Raw genomic sequence first — 17,099 nt, 5'->3', positions numbered from 1 at the left:
CCGTCAAGAGTTGTCGAGCCATCAGTGTAAATGTGAAGGTGGTCCTTGTATGTCTCGTGCAGCATGAGTAGAGATAGCTGCTTGAGAGCTGGGGACGAGAGTCCTGTTTTCGTGTGAATCCCTGGTACCGAGAGTCGAACTTGTGGGCGAGCCAAACACCAAGGAGGTGATAGCAGCCTCTCGGCAGGCGTATAATTTTGAGGGAGGCAGTCACGGTACGTCAATATCACCTGGCAAAAGGAGGCATTGGGTCAGTCTTTCGGCAGCGTGGCGAGGTGATGGAAAGGGGCGCGGGCAATGTGCCTGATGTGTGCTTTCAGCACTTCCATTGTCATATGTGTTTGGCAAAGGTAAGGGAAATAATGTGCTGCTGACACTGAAACTTATAAAATTTTAGAGGGCGTTTTACAGGAATTTTGTTAGGCGATGATGTGAGTTGTTTGATCTTTGGCTTTGCCACAAGAGTTGTCGCGATAGTGAGTTGGCTCCCACGATGCCTCATCCAAAGACTGCCCGCAAATCCGGAGAGAAATTGCCGTGCTTACGCAAATGGTCAGAGACAGCTCATCCCACAGAGAAGCTGCTGAGACTGTACGACGCCGGCGTAATCGTCGACGCAAGCGCACAAGACGGGGTGCGGAACATACGCAGAACGTACCCAACCCACTACCTTCGAGTGCAAGTAAGCATACAAGCACGAAGAGGACTGAGACTGAGAAATCTAACGCCGCGGAAGACTGGCCTGCGCTTCCGCGCACACAACCTGCCAAGGAGCCTCCCCGCCTGATGTCTTCTTCCGTGCATACTTCGGTTGATGAAGTACCAAGGGTTGACCGACAGATCATACCAATAATTGACAAAGACTTTAATTAACCGTCAGGATTAACTGAGTGATAAACACCGGGACCACACATTTCCGCTTCGCTGGTGAGCGACTGAAGTGAGCCTCTGTTCAGAGGATCAATGCATGGTCAGTCGTAATATTGCAGGTTCAATGTAAGTGGCCAGATATGGTTCGTCCCAGGCGCCTGAGACAGTCACTCGGTGGAGGGAAGCAGACTTACTTGGGCTTTCGAGGAAAGTGATATGGGCTGTTGTCCACATTGTCATAAATTGCGTGTATCGTGGCGCCCACTGCAGTATTTGAACTGTCATGGAGCGGCACTTTAAAGTACCCATCTAAAATGGTTCCTGCCTGGCCTTATTAAGGCACTAGTATGGGATAGATAGGGCCTAATAAAAGTGCTTTGCCGTCTCGTAAGCATCACGTCCGCAGACGGAACAGTGTTCTGTGCTTCTAATACGATCTAAGAATAGATAGTTCTGGCTCTAGGAGTGTTTGGCAAAGGTAAGGGAAATAATGTGCTGCTGACACTGAAACTTATAAAATTTTAGAGGGCGTTTTGCCAGAATTTTGTTAGGCGATGATGTGAGTTCTTTGATCTTTGGCTTTGCCACAAGAGTTGTCGCGATAGTGAGGTGCTCAGAATATTACGGGGCGCTTAGTTAACACGGTTACACTGGTTGTGTCTGACAACTTGAGGAGTTGAGTTACCGTGATTTTCATTCAAATTCATTGAGAAATAAAGAGTAAACATTCTGAGAGAGATATTATAATAAATTATAAATACATATAAAGAATGCACAGCTCGACGCCACCAGCGCCTGTTGCTGATGCAGGAATAAGCGGGGATAATACCATCAAATGAAGGTTAAAGAAAATTTTGCCACAAATAAATTATGAAAAAGCGGTGGCATGAAGCGCAGGTAAAACAGTGGGTTCCTATATTCAAGGTCCCTAATTTGAATTCCCGTCCAGACCAATACATATTTAAGATTAGAGGCAGGTCCGAAACTCGGTAATGAAAAAAAAACAAACAAACTAAAACACACGGAGAGCCAGTAGGCCTAGACAATTCCCGGTACAAGCAAACTAGGAACGTCTACTGAGCTTTAAAAAGAAAAATTAAAAATTAAATTATATGGTTTTACGTGCCAAAACCAGTTCTGATTATGAGGCACGCTGTAGTGGGTGACTCCGGAGATTTGGACCACCTGGGGTTCTTTAACGTGCACCTAAATCTAAGTACACGGGTGTTTTCGCATTTCGCCCCCATCGAAATGCGGCCGCCGTGGCCGGGATTCGATCCCGCGACCTCGTGCTCAGCAGCCTAACACCATAGCCACTGAGCAACCACGGCGGGTCGCTTTAAAAAGACAATCCCGAGCCAGAACAGAATGTGGTATATCAGTTGCGCTATTTGGCTCAATGGCTCTCTTATAAATCTTGCAATTATCCCTGATAACCAGTTCTTAGTGGCTGCGGATTACTTGACTAAAGTGTAGGTCAAACTTGCGACATAACAAAGAGTGCTTAGAATTTATACACTTGAACAGGCCGCCGCGGGAGACGAAACCTGACAACATTCAACGCGTGAGCTCTAACGAGTGAGGCTAATGAGGTTTAGTGAGGCTAGGAGAATTAGGGAGACATATGCAGTGCTTACTATTGGCCACGTAATCTGCTGTAGAGACCATTAGTATGTCATCAAATGGAAGTTGCAGTTTCTAATAGATTAGTACATAAAAACTAACTTTGCGGAATTTTACAGCATTAATAAAAGTGTACCAGCTTTCGTAGTAAACGTAAATACAAGGTATACATTAAACGTACTACGTAGTATGCTACGTATACATTAAACGGTGGAACATGCAATCATGATAAAGCAGAACAGTCATAAGAGGGCGTTGAATTGACTGTGAGAAAAGTGAAAACATGTGAACACTGTTGTCATGGGCAATTTCATCGCGAAAATAGAAAAAAAACATACCCGGGAACTATCTCATAGATTCTAGGAATTGTAGAGGTGATATGTCGGTGGAGTTAGCGCAACGAGATTGATTGCAAATACCTAATTTTTTGGAAGCACAATAACAATAGACGGACATGGAAAAGCCCTAACGGAGCAACAGGAAATGAAATAGATTTTGTATTCTGTGCCGACCAAGCATACCGCAGGATGCAGAAGTGTTAAGGAGGATAAATCACTGTAATCACAGGTTGGTGAGGTCAAGTATTGCTCTAAATTAAAAGTGAGAAAGACAAAATGTACGCAGGAAAAAAGACACAAACTTAGAAGCAATAAAGGGAGCAGCATGTGAATTCAGGAAATATCGTGGGTGAATAAACAGATGTTTTGAAACAAGATGATTATAGCATAAAAAGAATGAGAGGCACCTTTATTGCAAATTTGTTCGTTTGCCGTGGGTTTGATTATACGTACCCATATGCCGCACCTAGCAGCGTTTCATAGCAACGACAAGCAGCTAAATAGATCGATATTTGTCCAATGTTTTTCATTCTACGCGTTTCGGTGGACAAACTTCGTTTAACGGTTTTTCCCCCAAGTTTTTATGGCTAAACTTACTTTACTGCAGTTCGTGTAGCCATAGCCTATAATATCTGCGAATTAAGAGATAGAAAAAAAGATTAAGCAGAACACAATTTCTTTGTTAGTAGCACGAAACGGGAAGTCTGGACAACCGCCAAACGTAGGAGCAATTACTGCGATCCTTAATCTGTTCGCTGCTTGGTAGTCGCTTCGACGCTTTGCCTGCACACCATTTTTTCTTTCCGAGTGGATTTTGCTTTCAGAGGTATTTCAGCGCATTTTCTTGCGCCTGCCATGGTGGATTAGAAACATTTGAAAAAGCCAGAAAGACTCCAACCTTCGGAATGTCGAAAGCTGGGCTAATTACTTCACCGTGAAAGGAACTCCGGGTAGAATGACCTGCCCCTTGGAGGCGTGCCCACAATTAAGAACAGGCTTCCATGGGAAGCGGACAAGAATAAATGCGCTTACTTAACTTACCCCATGGTCACATAATGCGCAGCTGACAAAAATTGCGCGACAGTGGTGGCTAGGAAGGGCACAATCGTTCCCCTCATCCTTCTTACAATATAAGAACTAAATCCAAGTGCGGGCAGAAAGAGAGACTCAAAAGCTAATCCCAGAAAAGAAAGAAAGAAGAAAGAATGTAGAAAAAGGAAAGGAAGCGAAAAGAAAAAGTTGCGCAGCAGCGTTCGGTGATTGACTTGCGCGCTGAGGATAAGTTAACTCAGAACGGTGTTAGAGTAGATTCCCTGGAGAGGAAAACAAAGATGCCACATAAAAATGGCGAGAGCAAAATGAAGAAAGAAAGGAAGACCGACACGGAACAAGCACTTTCGACAAGAGGCCGGTATTTAAGATTCAAGCGAGTCTTTTTATTGATTTTAAAAGCGAAACATCTTCATGCGCCAGCACCGTAATGGACTGTGACAGGGAGTAAGCAAAGGAAAAGCAATCCTGTAAAGGTATTTTTATGGCGGGCCAGAAGCCGAGAATAATTGTTGCTAGTATTGCGTATACCACCAGACAAGTGCAAGAAATGCGCAGACAGCCACTACCTAGAAAGCAAAGCAAGAACCGAAATTGAGAGGTACCAATGCGGATCCCGTTTTTATTCCATGTACTGCCATTCGTCCGCCAGCAGCACACGCAACTACAACGTCTGGAGCTAAAATTTTTCCTCCCTCTTGAGATCTGGTGTTATAGTAGGTGCTGGCTATATAATTTTTTCTTGATTGGTTATTCCGGTGGTATAATTTGTCATAGACAACCCCAATGTCTAGACCTGGTTATTGCAGTGAAAATGACGTGTACCAAAGCACATATCAATTTGCTTCCTGCAAGACTATGATAGGTGCAGGAGAATAATAATTAGACACAAATAGAATGAACGCCACGAAATAACGACAGAGAAAAATACAGATAGAAAAGGGTAGAATAAATAACTTTGAAAAAAAAAGAACATTGCATGCTACGTGAGCTCGAAGTTTTGTACAGTAGCTTTGCATTCTTGTCGGCGTGGACCTATATATTTAAATACAGTGTACAGTTTTTTTACTTTTGCGCTTTATGTATTGCTTCTAGTAATCGTATTTTATTACCGCTTTTGCTAACAGATCGAATAGGCCCCATCGGATGCCAGATATATATGTATATATATATATATATTGTGGTTTATTGACCAGTTGCTTTCACCCAAAAAGCTCACGTGCATGTGACGCCTGCAGCAGAAAGGATGTCCCACATCCGCCACCAAGGTTTGTGAGTGGTGGCACTGGCTGACACTCCAGGGGTTAGTTCTAGCAGTGAAACTTAAATACCACAGAAAGTGGATGGGAAAACGGCGCCGCGGTAGCTCAACCGCGAAAGAATCGCACGCGTAATGCGAAGACGAGGGTTCGTTTTCCACCTGCGGCCAGTTGTTTTTGCATACATTGTAATTTCTTTAATTCAATTGGCAAGTTCAAGTGATTTCCCGTATGTTGACCTTGGTGTCTGTTTGTTGGCTTCCTATATATATGACCACCGATTCTGCCTAGTCGATTTATTATATTTCTTCGTTTTCTGGGACCCCCATTCCAATACTGTATATGAAAAGCAAGCAGAAGTGAATGAAATGGCAAAAAATTAACTGGCGCAAAACACATTGCAAAAGTAAAAAAATCCGATTACAGGTCGAAGACGTTGAATGCAGTTCGAGAGAGAAGTAGTCTCTCTTGAACGAATGATCCCAGGAGGAAGAGGCTATGTAACTGGCGCATCCACAGCCTTCAATACCGCTCTTCATTTCGTGTTCTTACTGCCGCCTTACGGAGTGTTACGCTTTACTGCCAGAGAGAGAGGGAGAGGGAGATGTTTAATGATACGAAATGCAGAGAGGTGGGCCGGAGGTATATTCCTCTAGCCAGCTACTCGGCGTTAGGGGAAGGGGAAGAGGGAAAGAAAGAGGGGAGAAAGAGGCGCATGATGGGTGACGATGACGAGAGAAGGAGGATGTAAAACATATGGGAAGCAATTTGGTATACTGTCAGAGCTTCCACTTGTGTAAGCCACTTGCAGCCGTTTTCCTCCTTTTCCGTCTTCTATGTGGTATGCCACTAATAACGTCGCTAGGAGAATGTGCTTCCCACTTGTTTTTGCCGAGCAGTTTCACCAGCGGTACGTCTCAATTACTCGGTCTTGCAGTCAAAAGTCACTTGCTACCCTTGTTTCACAGTGGTAAAATAAGTGCAGCGAACGGAAATGTACACGAAGCTCTAAAGGAATTATAAAATGTACTCTGTCGACGTTGTTTGGAAGCAGTCCTTTTAATGTATTTTTATACTAAATCGTTTTTCGTAAGTTAGTTTACCATGACGCCACTACTTCATGGTTATTGAAGGCACGAAAATAAGAGGTTTAAATTGAAGAGAAAAGAAAACTGAATAAGTGAAATTCGAGGAATAAGTGTAATTTGACGGAGGGCATGGATACACAGGAGTGAGCAAAAATTTGTTTCGCTGTCGTGGACAGCCACGTCTACAGTGAGGCAATGCATGTTCGCTAATGACCACCGTTATTTTCTATAAATGTGTAGGATAATCCAGAGTGCTATCGTTTAATCATTACGTGTTCACACAGCCTGTGTCTTCTTATGAATTAGGAGCAATATGTGTACTCAAACACGTATCCTATTTCTCGCATTATTGTTCTTGCAATAGGGTCCGCACAGATCGAACTATGAAAAAGAAAGTTCCAACAACAAATGAACTTCACCTGAGGTAATAGACTTAATTTAGAACATTTATAGCACATTTCATACTAAACAAATTATTAGTATGTTATTAGTATGGTGACACCTCTAACTTCATATTGTTGCAAACGGAAGCTACCACTTCCATTTGGTACGAATATGGTGAACTTGAGCTTTCTCGGATGTGTATTGTGAGCGCTGAAGGTGTTTCATTTCTTTTTAATAATTTATCAGAAACCATTTTTCAAATTTCTTGAGAGTGCAGCTCTTAGGCGCCCTTTCCTGCGTTGAGCGTTGGCATTACCGTTGTCCCTCGGCGTAACCGAGCGAACGAGCACAGCAAGAATGAAAGAGCGAACGCGGAGCGCAGCGGGCGATGAAAGACGGAGATGGCGAAGAGAGCGCGACGAGGAAAGCGGAGGAGGAGGGTATGGCGAAAGCGTGAGAAGAAAGGCGTAGTGCCTCACAAGACGGCCGACGAGCGCTACCAGATGGCGCCAGAGTAGAGCGCCGTCGTCTGTTCACCGATGATATGCGGCGAGCGTATCCAACAATAGCATATATGGCAACAAAGCTTTGCATTAGCTGAAGTCTGTGTGCGTCGGGTGCTGTGAATCGCGCCCAGGCGTCACGCACGCGCTGCCTCTCGCGATCTGCCAATTAGCGAGGGAGTCGCGAGACACCTCGCTCCATTTGCAACGTGCCGCTAGAGACAGATTGTCCGCGCCGGCCAATATATCGCGAAATACAAACACGTGTAGGGCTGCACTCGAATTTCGCATTCGAGAATATCGTAATCAACGGTGATTTTTTTTCTGACGCCAACAAGCATATCAATGTTTCTATAAGATGTTTAATGAGACTTTGCACACTTATTTCTTGTTGGCTGGGTGCGCTCTAAACCTGCCAAAAAAAAGGAGAACGTTTAAGCTTCGCCCTTAAGAGTAGAACGCGATAGCGTTATCGGGACCCGCTCGCATCGCATCGTTCGCATACGGCAAGTAGGCTTCATTTACTGCAACACTGAACGTGGGAACGCCCGCTTACAAAGACCAAGCTTACACCGATCCCCTAAAAGTCGGCTTCAATTTTAAACTGACATGCATTGCTGGAAAGACGTTTTTCCAGGGGCAACATAAATGTGAAGGCTCTAGCACCTTTTTTGATTCCTTTATTAATTATTTGCTATGGCCCCGACGTGCGCAGATCTGGTAGAAATGCTGGAAAAGTGGTTTGTGTTTGAGTTTCCTCGTAGCAGAATTAGGTTTTCTTGTACATGCAAATTACAATCCAACGTCGAGTGTTAAATAATCCGATGGTGAATCTGACGCCGAATGGTGGTACTTTACCATTTTTGACCTTATTGCGAACTAAGTTCGCAATAAGGTCAAGGACATTGATGGCGGAAATTGCTTTCTATTGGACGCATCGAAATTATCTTTGTACGCTCCTCTGAAAAACCATGCTCCATCGATGTAATTAACTGCACTGCCCCTCAGCGAAGCCCTGCACCCAGTTTACCACTCACGGAAGCAATTTTACAGGATCATGGTTACTCTGCTGACCCAGGCAGGGTGTGTGAGCTTGGGTGCCTGCGGCTCGCAGTACAGGAAGAATTGCTACACAAGTTTCCTCGTGGGTGAATTATGTTCATGATGGCCCACACAATTAATTCCTTTATCCATCAGCATCGGCTGTCCCACCAGGTTTTATGTCAAGGCATTTGTTTTTTGAGTGACTTTGTAAATTGCTTACATTGTTCGAGAGAGTTGTATGCAGATGTCAAACTTTTATAGAGGGAAAATGCGATACGTTATTCTAAATTGTGCAAGTACTAGTTTGTTGTCTTGCTGAATGCTGTAGCTTAAATCATCTGGATGCAAATTATGCTTAAAGGATTGTTCTGTTCAGCACCCAGCTAAACAGTGTGCTGGCCTACCTTTGACTACAGCAAATCAAACGGTGACGACTTCGGCGTTTAGAATGCAGGATAATGCTATTTATTTCTCTGAAAATAAAACCCGCACACCCGAGCCTTTTATTAAGCGAAAATACGACAAAAAAGTGCCCCTCAAAACATCTCGTTTCTTCCTAGGTGTAAGACAGCAGGATAAAAATTTGCAAGATAATACGCCCGACAGCTTAAGGTGCACAATGGCTGATTTTACGAAACTTAAGGAGTACGTGGGAAAATAGACCACACTCGGGCGTTTGGGCTGGTTTCGAGCCGCGAGCGCTGGCAACTCCACTAACCGCGGTGGTAAGCGCAAGTGCCGCCTTGAAAATTTTCTTTCTTCGTGAGTCAGGTGCCCTAGTCTTGCTCTACGTTTCATGGCATCGCATTTGAAGCGAAGAACGACGCGCGCAGTAGCAGAAAAGCATCACCCGCATACGGACCTCCAAGCCTGTGACGGCAGGTGCCACTAAAAGTTACCACGTACCAAACAATCACGAATGCTCCGGCAACCTTGTGGGCCTATTTCTACCCAAAAAGCACCGCGCAAGGGGCCCCTGAGAGAGGGAGGGGCGGCTTCAGAGGAGGTTGGCTTGCGGAGGCTAGCGGGATCACGTGATGCTCTCTGCTAGTATTTTTCTTCCTCCATGGAAGCAGCCGCAAAAGCAGAACGCCATCCTCCCAACCCCCCTTCCCCCACCGCCTCCATCGCCTCCTCCCCGTGCTTCGCGCGCGAAGACCGCGCGCGCTTCCGGCCGCCTTTCTCGCGTGCGCGAAATAAGGCTGCGGTTTCCGGCTCACCCTCGCAAGCTGGCACTCGTACACACGGCGCGCGGCGACGATTTTATCGCCGTTGGACTTTATACGGAACCTCACGGCGGCGACGACGACGACGATGGCGACGGCGACGGCAAAAATGCGCTTGGCGTGTCCATATAATTGCTATCGCAATAAAATATGCTAAAATGATATCGTTGTGAGGATTCCTGCAACACCCACGAAATGCCGCAGCCGCTGCAGCACCAGAGTAGCGTTGGCTTGCGGAGAGATGGAGAAAACCATTCTTCGTACTACGACACATCAGCACCACTTGAGTGCCCTCGTATAGCCTCCAGACAGGGGCCATTCCACACGAGATCCTTCATGGTAGGACAGGCGCCCGTATACCATGTGCGTCATGTTTTACTGACGGTACCTGAATTGTGGTTCGCACGGTGACGTATTGCGATTCAGAGTTTGGAAAAGAGCTAAGGGACAAAGACGACTGAAGAAAGCGCGTTCAAGTTTCCTTTGGTCGTTTTTTTTTTTTGCTTTGCGCTTTCCCCAAGTATGAGTTCTTTGTAAATGCTGCAGCAGATTTCGTCATTTAAACAAGGAGTTGCGCGTCACGTGATAATTATTGAGGAAGTGGACGGGGGCTAGCTGGAACCGTTCTATAGGAGACTCTCGTGCCTTGTTCCTTTAGAGAATGGAGCTTCTCCTCCCTCTCCGATAAAGAACGGGTGGGTGTAAAATTTCCAGGAAGCCAAGTTCCGACTACTTGGTTGCGTTTACTATGTGTACCAGCTGAAGCTATGCGTATTCTTAAAGAATCTACTCAAGCCTCTGATAGGTGTTACGCTCATTTAACAAAGCACCTGCGTCGTTCCCTGCTATGCAGGCTATGGAGGCTATGGTTGCAGGCTATGCTTGTAGGTAGAAAAAAAAATTGAAGGAACGTTTTCTCAGGCCATACTGAACTCCGTACACGCTGAAAACATCGTATAAGTCTAGACTATGTATTCGTCAACGTAAACGTCTATTGGATTATAATTGTGTCAGTCAATTGTAAACAAAAGATTCACCTACGTGACATCACAGACGAATAAATACACATGCATAGGAGAAGGAGGAAGAGAGAAAGAGAGAAGGCCGGGATGGTAACCAGCAATGCGTCTGGTTAGCTACCCTACTCTGGGGGACGGGAAAGAGTGAATAGAAAGATGAGATAGAGAGAGGAGGGGGAAAGACGCGGTGAACTCGCGCAGGCACACGGGGGACCGGAGCAACTCAAAAGCGTTCGCATAGGCTAGTCGTCCTCAAGAAAGACAAAAGTGCCTTCACAGCTTTGTGGGCCGGCAAGCGATGAGGTCGATCTTCAAGTAGCACCTGCATGTACAACGGCTGTTCGTCCATTCGTTGCAATGCTATTGATAATGTCTGTTTTCCCGACTGAAATCGATGGCAGTGACTTTCTCTTCGCTGCCACAGATGCACATGCACACACATACGTAGAAATCAGACGCTTCCAATTCGCTTAGTCAAACGCACACCGGATGACGTAAACAAGGACAGCATTGCACTGTACAAACTCATTTCCTTTATCGTCGACAGTCCCGAGGTTGGGAAAACCGAAAGCCTCATACCTAGAAAGCACCGTGCCACGTGGCTCATCTCCGGAGGGCGTAATTCATCGGCCGAGCACGAGGAATCGTTTCCACATAGGGTACTGCTTGCTTACTATGGCATTCTGGGTAGAAACGAAAACACATAAGAATTTATCTGATGAGAAAGGCTGCGCATTGTATGACCGTACAAAAGGAGCAGGCAATTACGCACCGGAATCCAGTTTCACGACGAGCGGAATGTCTAGATAGCTTTTACTGCGTTCTTTTCCTGAGTAGTAACTGTCGCCGTCCTGCGACTAGATTACAGGCACACAGATGGCGCAGAGAAATTCCGCTTTCCGGGACTCAAGTAAACGCTAGAGAACGAAGCTGCAGCTATATTGCTCGCACTGAAGTAAAGCGCGGAATATTATTTGGGGGAACGAAAACTGAAATGTTATCGCTTTCTTATGTTTCCTTTTGTGCCCTCTGTCAACGTATACATTCAATCTTTCCAATCGTGCCAGTCCTTTTTGTCGAAATTAAGTTTGGAAGAGCGTTGCCGTCTTCTGAGGCCTTTGAAATTGGCTTTCTAATTTTTTTTCGTATGCACGCTAACAAATTAATTTATTATAAGGACCGCTTTTTAGCGCACATTAAACTTCTTCACGAACGTAGTACTGATCGTGTCAGATATACTCAGGCTGATACAAGAACTGCCCTCATTATTAAGTGTGCAGAAGCCGTTCCTAGGCATTTCAGTCAAATGCATCAACGATGTAGCGCCGTTGTTCTGCTAAGCCATGATAGACTAAAAGGCAATTTTATTCAGGGTGAATGAAATGGGGAACTCATAAAGCAAACTTGCTATCATCAATACATTCTAAACACACCATAGGAAGGCGAAACAAATAAGGACTGACAGGGGCACATGGAAAAAGGGCAAGAATTGCATTATGTGTAAGTACCAGTAATAATGAACAAAAGCAAACACTCATCTTGTGGTGACAACCTTTAACATGGCATGAAAGCCCAAGTTGCATAAAAAAACACTCTGATACAGATTTTTTTGCAGTATATGCTAGGGAAGTGCAAAATGAGACAATGCCAAAACCCCATCATTTTCAACTTGCCAAACCCTATCTTCTAACTGCGCTATCTCAGTGTCATGACATTATGCCTACAGGTCTACATAACCACTTTGCTTGGGTAGAAAGCTTATGTTGTAGGATAATGGCCATCAGAGGAGACAAATGGCGGACAAGTATCCGCTTCTCGGAGGCCACCCAAAAAGATAAGAAATTAGCTCACCAAATTATTTGAGCGAGTACGCGACAGTACCAGTGATGTCCTCAATGAACAATTTTTTTCTTTCCTCTTCACTAACTACAAATTCACGAAATTCCTCCGTGCGCCTTAATTTTCACTGTTGTGAAAATATTTGACTAATACTCAAAGACAAGGGAAAAACGCGCCAGAGAGGCGTTCGTGAGCCGTAATATTATTTTTATGCAGCTCATTGCGACTGGAGCTCATTGCACACCATTTCCATATTCTTGTCTAAGATAGCACGGGCGCACAAGGGAAAACACCCAGTGCTACTTTCAATAAAAGTGGCCTAGAAGGACTACATGGAGCCGTCCATCCAACGACCCGCTTTATTAAAACTGCAACAGAAGTTTCCCTTACGCCGCAGAGCCGTTCAGGAAAACCCGCTGAGCCGGCTAAAAATGATGAAAAAAGAACGATGCCGATGACTGTCGATGGTTATGCGAATAGCGATCGAGCAATGTAGCCGCAGGCCGTAATCATGATGTACCGTTTATTTAACATTTGTAGCGGTAATTCTGAGACCTTCGTTGATTTGGCTATGCGCTACATACTGCGACTGCGATAACGCCCCACTTTGCTAACAGTCGCTTGCCATTGTCACTCTTTCGCATGGAGGCATGACGACGACGCCGTGACTATGGAATGATGAAGAAGCAATGATAGTGATGAAATCGCAAAGACGTATACAAACGACGGCATCATGACGACAATGATATAATGACAGACAGACAGACAATGAACTTTTATTGAGGTCCTGAGGGACTAGCTGGCGGAGACCCGCTGGGGCACCCGGCTCGCCGCTGGCTGCTCCCATGTCGGAATCGGGAGGCCAAGCCTCTCCGCTCTTTCACGGGCCCTCTGGACGGCCATGGACTGGAGCTTGAGTTCCGTGCTTGTGATGGCCTCGTCCCAGTCCTGTTCGCTGGTGAGTGACGTATCCCGTAACGCAGGACACTGCCAGAGCATATGTGCTAGAGTGCTAAACTCCTCCCCACAATCCGGGCACTGTGGGTCAATTTCTGTATTAATCCTGCTTAGGAAACCTCGCGAGGGATATGACCTCGTCTGAAGCATCCTAAGCGTGATCGATTGAGCTCTACATAGATTTGGGTGTGGAGGCGGGAAGCGCCTGCGTTCCTCTTTATAGTAGGAGACGATTTCATGAAATGTTAATAAGGGGTCGCTGTGGCCGAGCTCCTCCGGATCCAATGAAGCCTCACCGCCGTCGCGGCGCGTGAATTCTCGCGCACGGCGGTGAGCAATCTCATTGGGGTTCGGACGGCCCGGCAGCACGTTGTCACCCATGTGAGCGGGGAACCACGTAATGTAATGCACGGGGTCAGAATAAGTTCTTGACTTGCTCTTCAGAAGTGCCTCCGCCTGTCTCGCAACCATTCCCGAAGCGAAAGCCCTGACGGCCGCGCGTGAGTCAGTGTAGATATACGGCCTTTTAAAATCCTGCATCGCCAGTGCTACCGCCACCTGCGCTGCCACGTCGGCCGTGACAGCGCCTACCGAGGCCGCCGATAGGAGCTCGCCCTTCTCGCTGACCGCCGTGACCACGAATTTACCGGAGCACCCATATTGAGCTGCGTCCACGAAGGTTTCCAGGCCGACCGTTGTCTTTAAAATCGTCCTGGCACGAGCTGCTCGCCTGCCCGCATTATGCTGTGGATGAACGTTTCTAGGGAAGGGACCGACGATGTAGGTCCCTCTGGAGCTCTCGTCCAGCTAAACCGTCTCACTGTGACTGTAACGCGGCCGCAAGCCCGCCGCATCCAAGAGGCGCCTACCCGCGCTGGAGCCCGAAAGCCTCGTGATCTGCGCCGCTTGTTGCGCCTCTATTAGTTCGAGGGTGGTGTTATGAACGCCGAGCTGCATTAGCCTGTCTGTGCTCGCCGTGACCGGAATACCCAGTACCTTCTTGACGCTTTTCCGCATCAACGTATCAAGCTTGTCCCTTTCAGTCTTAGTCCACTGCAGGGCCGAAACCACATAGTTGATGTGGCTCATAAGAAAAGCGTGATGCGCCCTAAGTAGGTTGTCCTCGCCTAGGCCCCCCTTCTTATTGGAGACTCTCATGATTAATCTGAGGATATTCTCGGTTTTGGCGGTCAGATGCGCAATGGTTTTGGCATTACAGCCCCTGGCATCGAGCAACAATCCTAGAATTCTGATCGAATTCACCCTGGGGATCTTCTGGCCGTCCCGCGTGTACACATCTATGGGGATCAGCTCGAGCGGCACGAGCCCCCGAACCCCCTGCCTTGCTGGTCTGTATAACATGAGGTCTGACCCGTGCCCTCCAGAAAGGACTCGGTCACAACCAAGGCCTCCTGGAGCGCCTGTTCCACAGCCACCTCCGAGCCTCCCGGGCACCAGATCGTAATGTCATCGGCGTACAGCGCGTGTCCCACATTTGGCACGGCGGCCAGCCGCTTCGAGAGCCCGTGCATTGCAATGTTAAACAGGAGGGGCGAGATCACCGCCCCTTGTGGTGCGCCTCTGTTTTCTAGCGCGAATGGTTCTGATTTGGTCTGCCCCACTTTGACGACCGCCGTCCTGCCCCTCAGGAAGGACTCCACAAACGCGAAAAATCTACCGCCCAAGTTCAATGCCGAAATCTCATTTAAGATGAAGTCGTGCGACACGGTGTCGAAGGCTTTGGTCAAATCTAGTGCGAGAATTCCCCTGACGTCTCTAGTCCTGTTGTCAATAACCTGTCTTTTAAGCAGTAGCATGACGTCTTGCGTAGAAAGTGATGGTCTAAACCCTACTATATTGTACGGGAACAAACCCTCGCGCTCTATGTGTTGTGAGATCCTGTTGTGTATAACGTGCTCGGCAACTTTACCTAAACATGACGTGAGCGAAATGGGTCGGAGGTTGTCCAGGCTTGGGGGCTTTCCAGGCTTAGGAATCAGTACCACCGTCGCCTGCTTCCACGAGTCCGGAACATTACCTTCCTCCCATACCTTGTTGATTTCCTTCGCAATGGTGCTAATGGACCGGTCGTCTAGGTTCCTCAAGACCCGGTTGGTTATGCCATCCGGCCCAGGGGCCGACCTGCCATTGAGATTGTGGAGGACCTCCCTGATATCTGCCTCCGAAAACGGATCATCCAGCTTTGGTGTGTCCTTCCCCACGTATTGAGGGCATTCCTGTAATTCCTCCTTCCCTATCGGAAGATACTTCCGTGCCAGATCTCGGAGAAGAGACGCATCAGAATGACCCCCCTCTTTTTGCTTATGCACTAGCCGATCTACGGCGAGCCTCTGGTTACCCTTGGTCTGTTTATCATCGAGCAGGTGCTTAAGTAGGTTCCATTTTCCCCCCGTGCGCATTCGCCCGTCTGCTGCGGAGCAGGCTTCGTTCCATTGTTGTCTGTTGAGCTCCAGACAGTGTGCCTCTAAGCTGCGATTAAGCTCCGCGATCTTCTTTCTCAGCCTGCGGTTTAGCCTTTGCGTTTTCCACCTCTCCAGCACAGACCTCTTGGCCCCCAGGAGATGCGCCAAGCGCGCGTCCATCCTGGGGGTCTCGAGGTCCGTGGATATTTCCTTGGTGGCCCTTTCAACGTCTCTCTTGAGCTGCGCAAGTAGATCTTCCAGTGCACTGTACTCCGACTCATCCTCGTCCCATATCTTTCTGAAGAGATCCCAATCAACGTACTTTGATATCCTAAGTGGGGCCGCTCTGATCCTGATTGTTAACGCTACAATGTGATGGTCGCTCCCTAGATTTTCCTGCAAGTTAGTCCAGGCTGCGTCAATGTTTCTAACAAAGGCCAAATCTGGCATCGTGTCCCTCGAGACCGAGGTGCCTATCCTCGTCGGAAAGCGGGGGTCCGCCACTAGGGTCAACGCGCAGTCTTCTGCTGTGCTGACTAAGTTCACTCCCTTCGCCGTTTGTATATCATACCCCCAGGCCATGTGGGGGGCATTGAAGTCTCCTGCCACTATCAGAGGGCTGTCACCCGCTATGGTGACTGCTCTGCCTAGGAGTCCGCGAAAACTTTGCCTCTGATCTGTCGGAGGGCTGTACACATTGAGGACGAATATGCTCTGTTTGATCCTGCCACTAGGGATTATCTCAACCAGCTGCGCCTCCAATCTAGTGCTGACATCAGCTCTGCCTATTGTGATCTCGTGCTCCTGGAAAGAAATTGCCTTCTTAACCATCGTAATTACCCCTCTCCTATGGTCTCCTCTCGTCGAGACAACGCGGTAACCCGAGAAGGTCGCCTCCTCACAAAGGGTCTCCTGTAGGAGCAGGACGTGCGGTTTGTCCGCTTGTGCTTTCACAAACTGCTGTAGCGCGGCCTTTCGCCTCTGGAAGCTGGCGCAGTTCCATTGCCACACAGATAATCTGTCTGTGTTGTCCGCCATTTTGACTTTATTAATTTAGAATCCCCTTGAGCGCGGTGCACTTGCCCAACGCTTCGGAATTCTGCTGTGTTTTCTAAATCTTACCGACCACCTTCAGTCTGGTTACGTCAGCTACTTTAGCCTCCATTATCCCCATTCTGCGGTTGAGGGTAGCAATGGCCTCAGACTGTTTCTTGATGGTCTCGGATTGTTGCTCGATAGCTCCGGACTGTGTCCTAATCGCCTCCGCTAATCGATCGAGGACTTCCGCAAGCGATTCCTTCGCGATGGTCGCGGCGGGGGTGGAAGCGGACGCGGGCGCCTCCCCCATCAGCTACGCCGCAGCTTCAGTTGACTCGGGAGGGGGCGCTTTACGCTTTGCCTGACCTAGCACTGGTTTTAGTGCGGGTGCGGGTGACGTGCTGCCATGACCGTTCTGTGCTTTCCGAATCAATTCGA

The 17,099-nt window shown here is 47.4% G+C and overlaps 1 protein-coding gene across 1 annotated transcript in view; it reads right to left on the bottom strand.

Annotated features, from left to right (window-relative positions):
• Positions 1-16,661, bottom strand: part of LOC119462328 (uncharacterized) — a 53,031-nt gene extending 36,370 nt beyond the window's left edge. Inside the window, exon 1 of the mRNA XM_037723672.1 lies at positions 15,252-16,661. Coding sequence (XP_037579600.1) covers positions 15,252-16,661 — 1,410 coding nt within the window. The remainder of the gene's footprint in view (positions 1-15,251) is intronic.
• Positions 16,662-17,099: the final 438 nt, after the last annotated feature.

Source organism: Dermacentor silvarum, chromosome 8 (genome assembly GCF_013339745.2).
Source record: "Dermacentor silvarum isolate Dsil-2018 chromosome 8, BIME_Dsil_1.4, whole genome shotgun sequence".
NCBI lineage: Eukaryota > Metazoa > Arthropoda > Arachnida > Ixodida > Ixodidae > Dermacentor > Dermacentor silvarum.
This window is presented reverse-complemented; position numbering and strand designations above follow the sequence as displayed.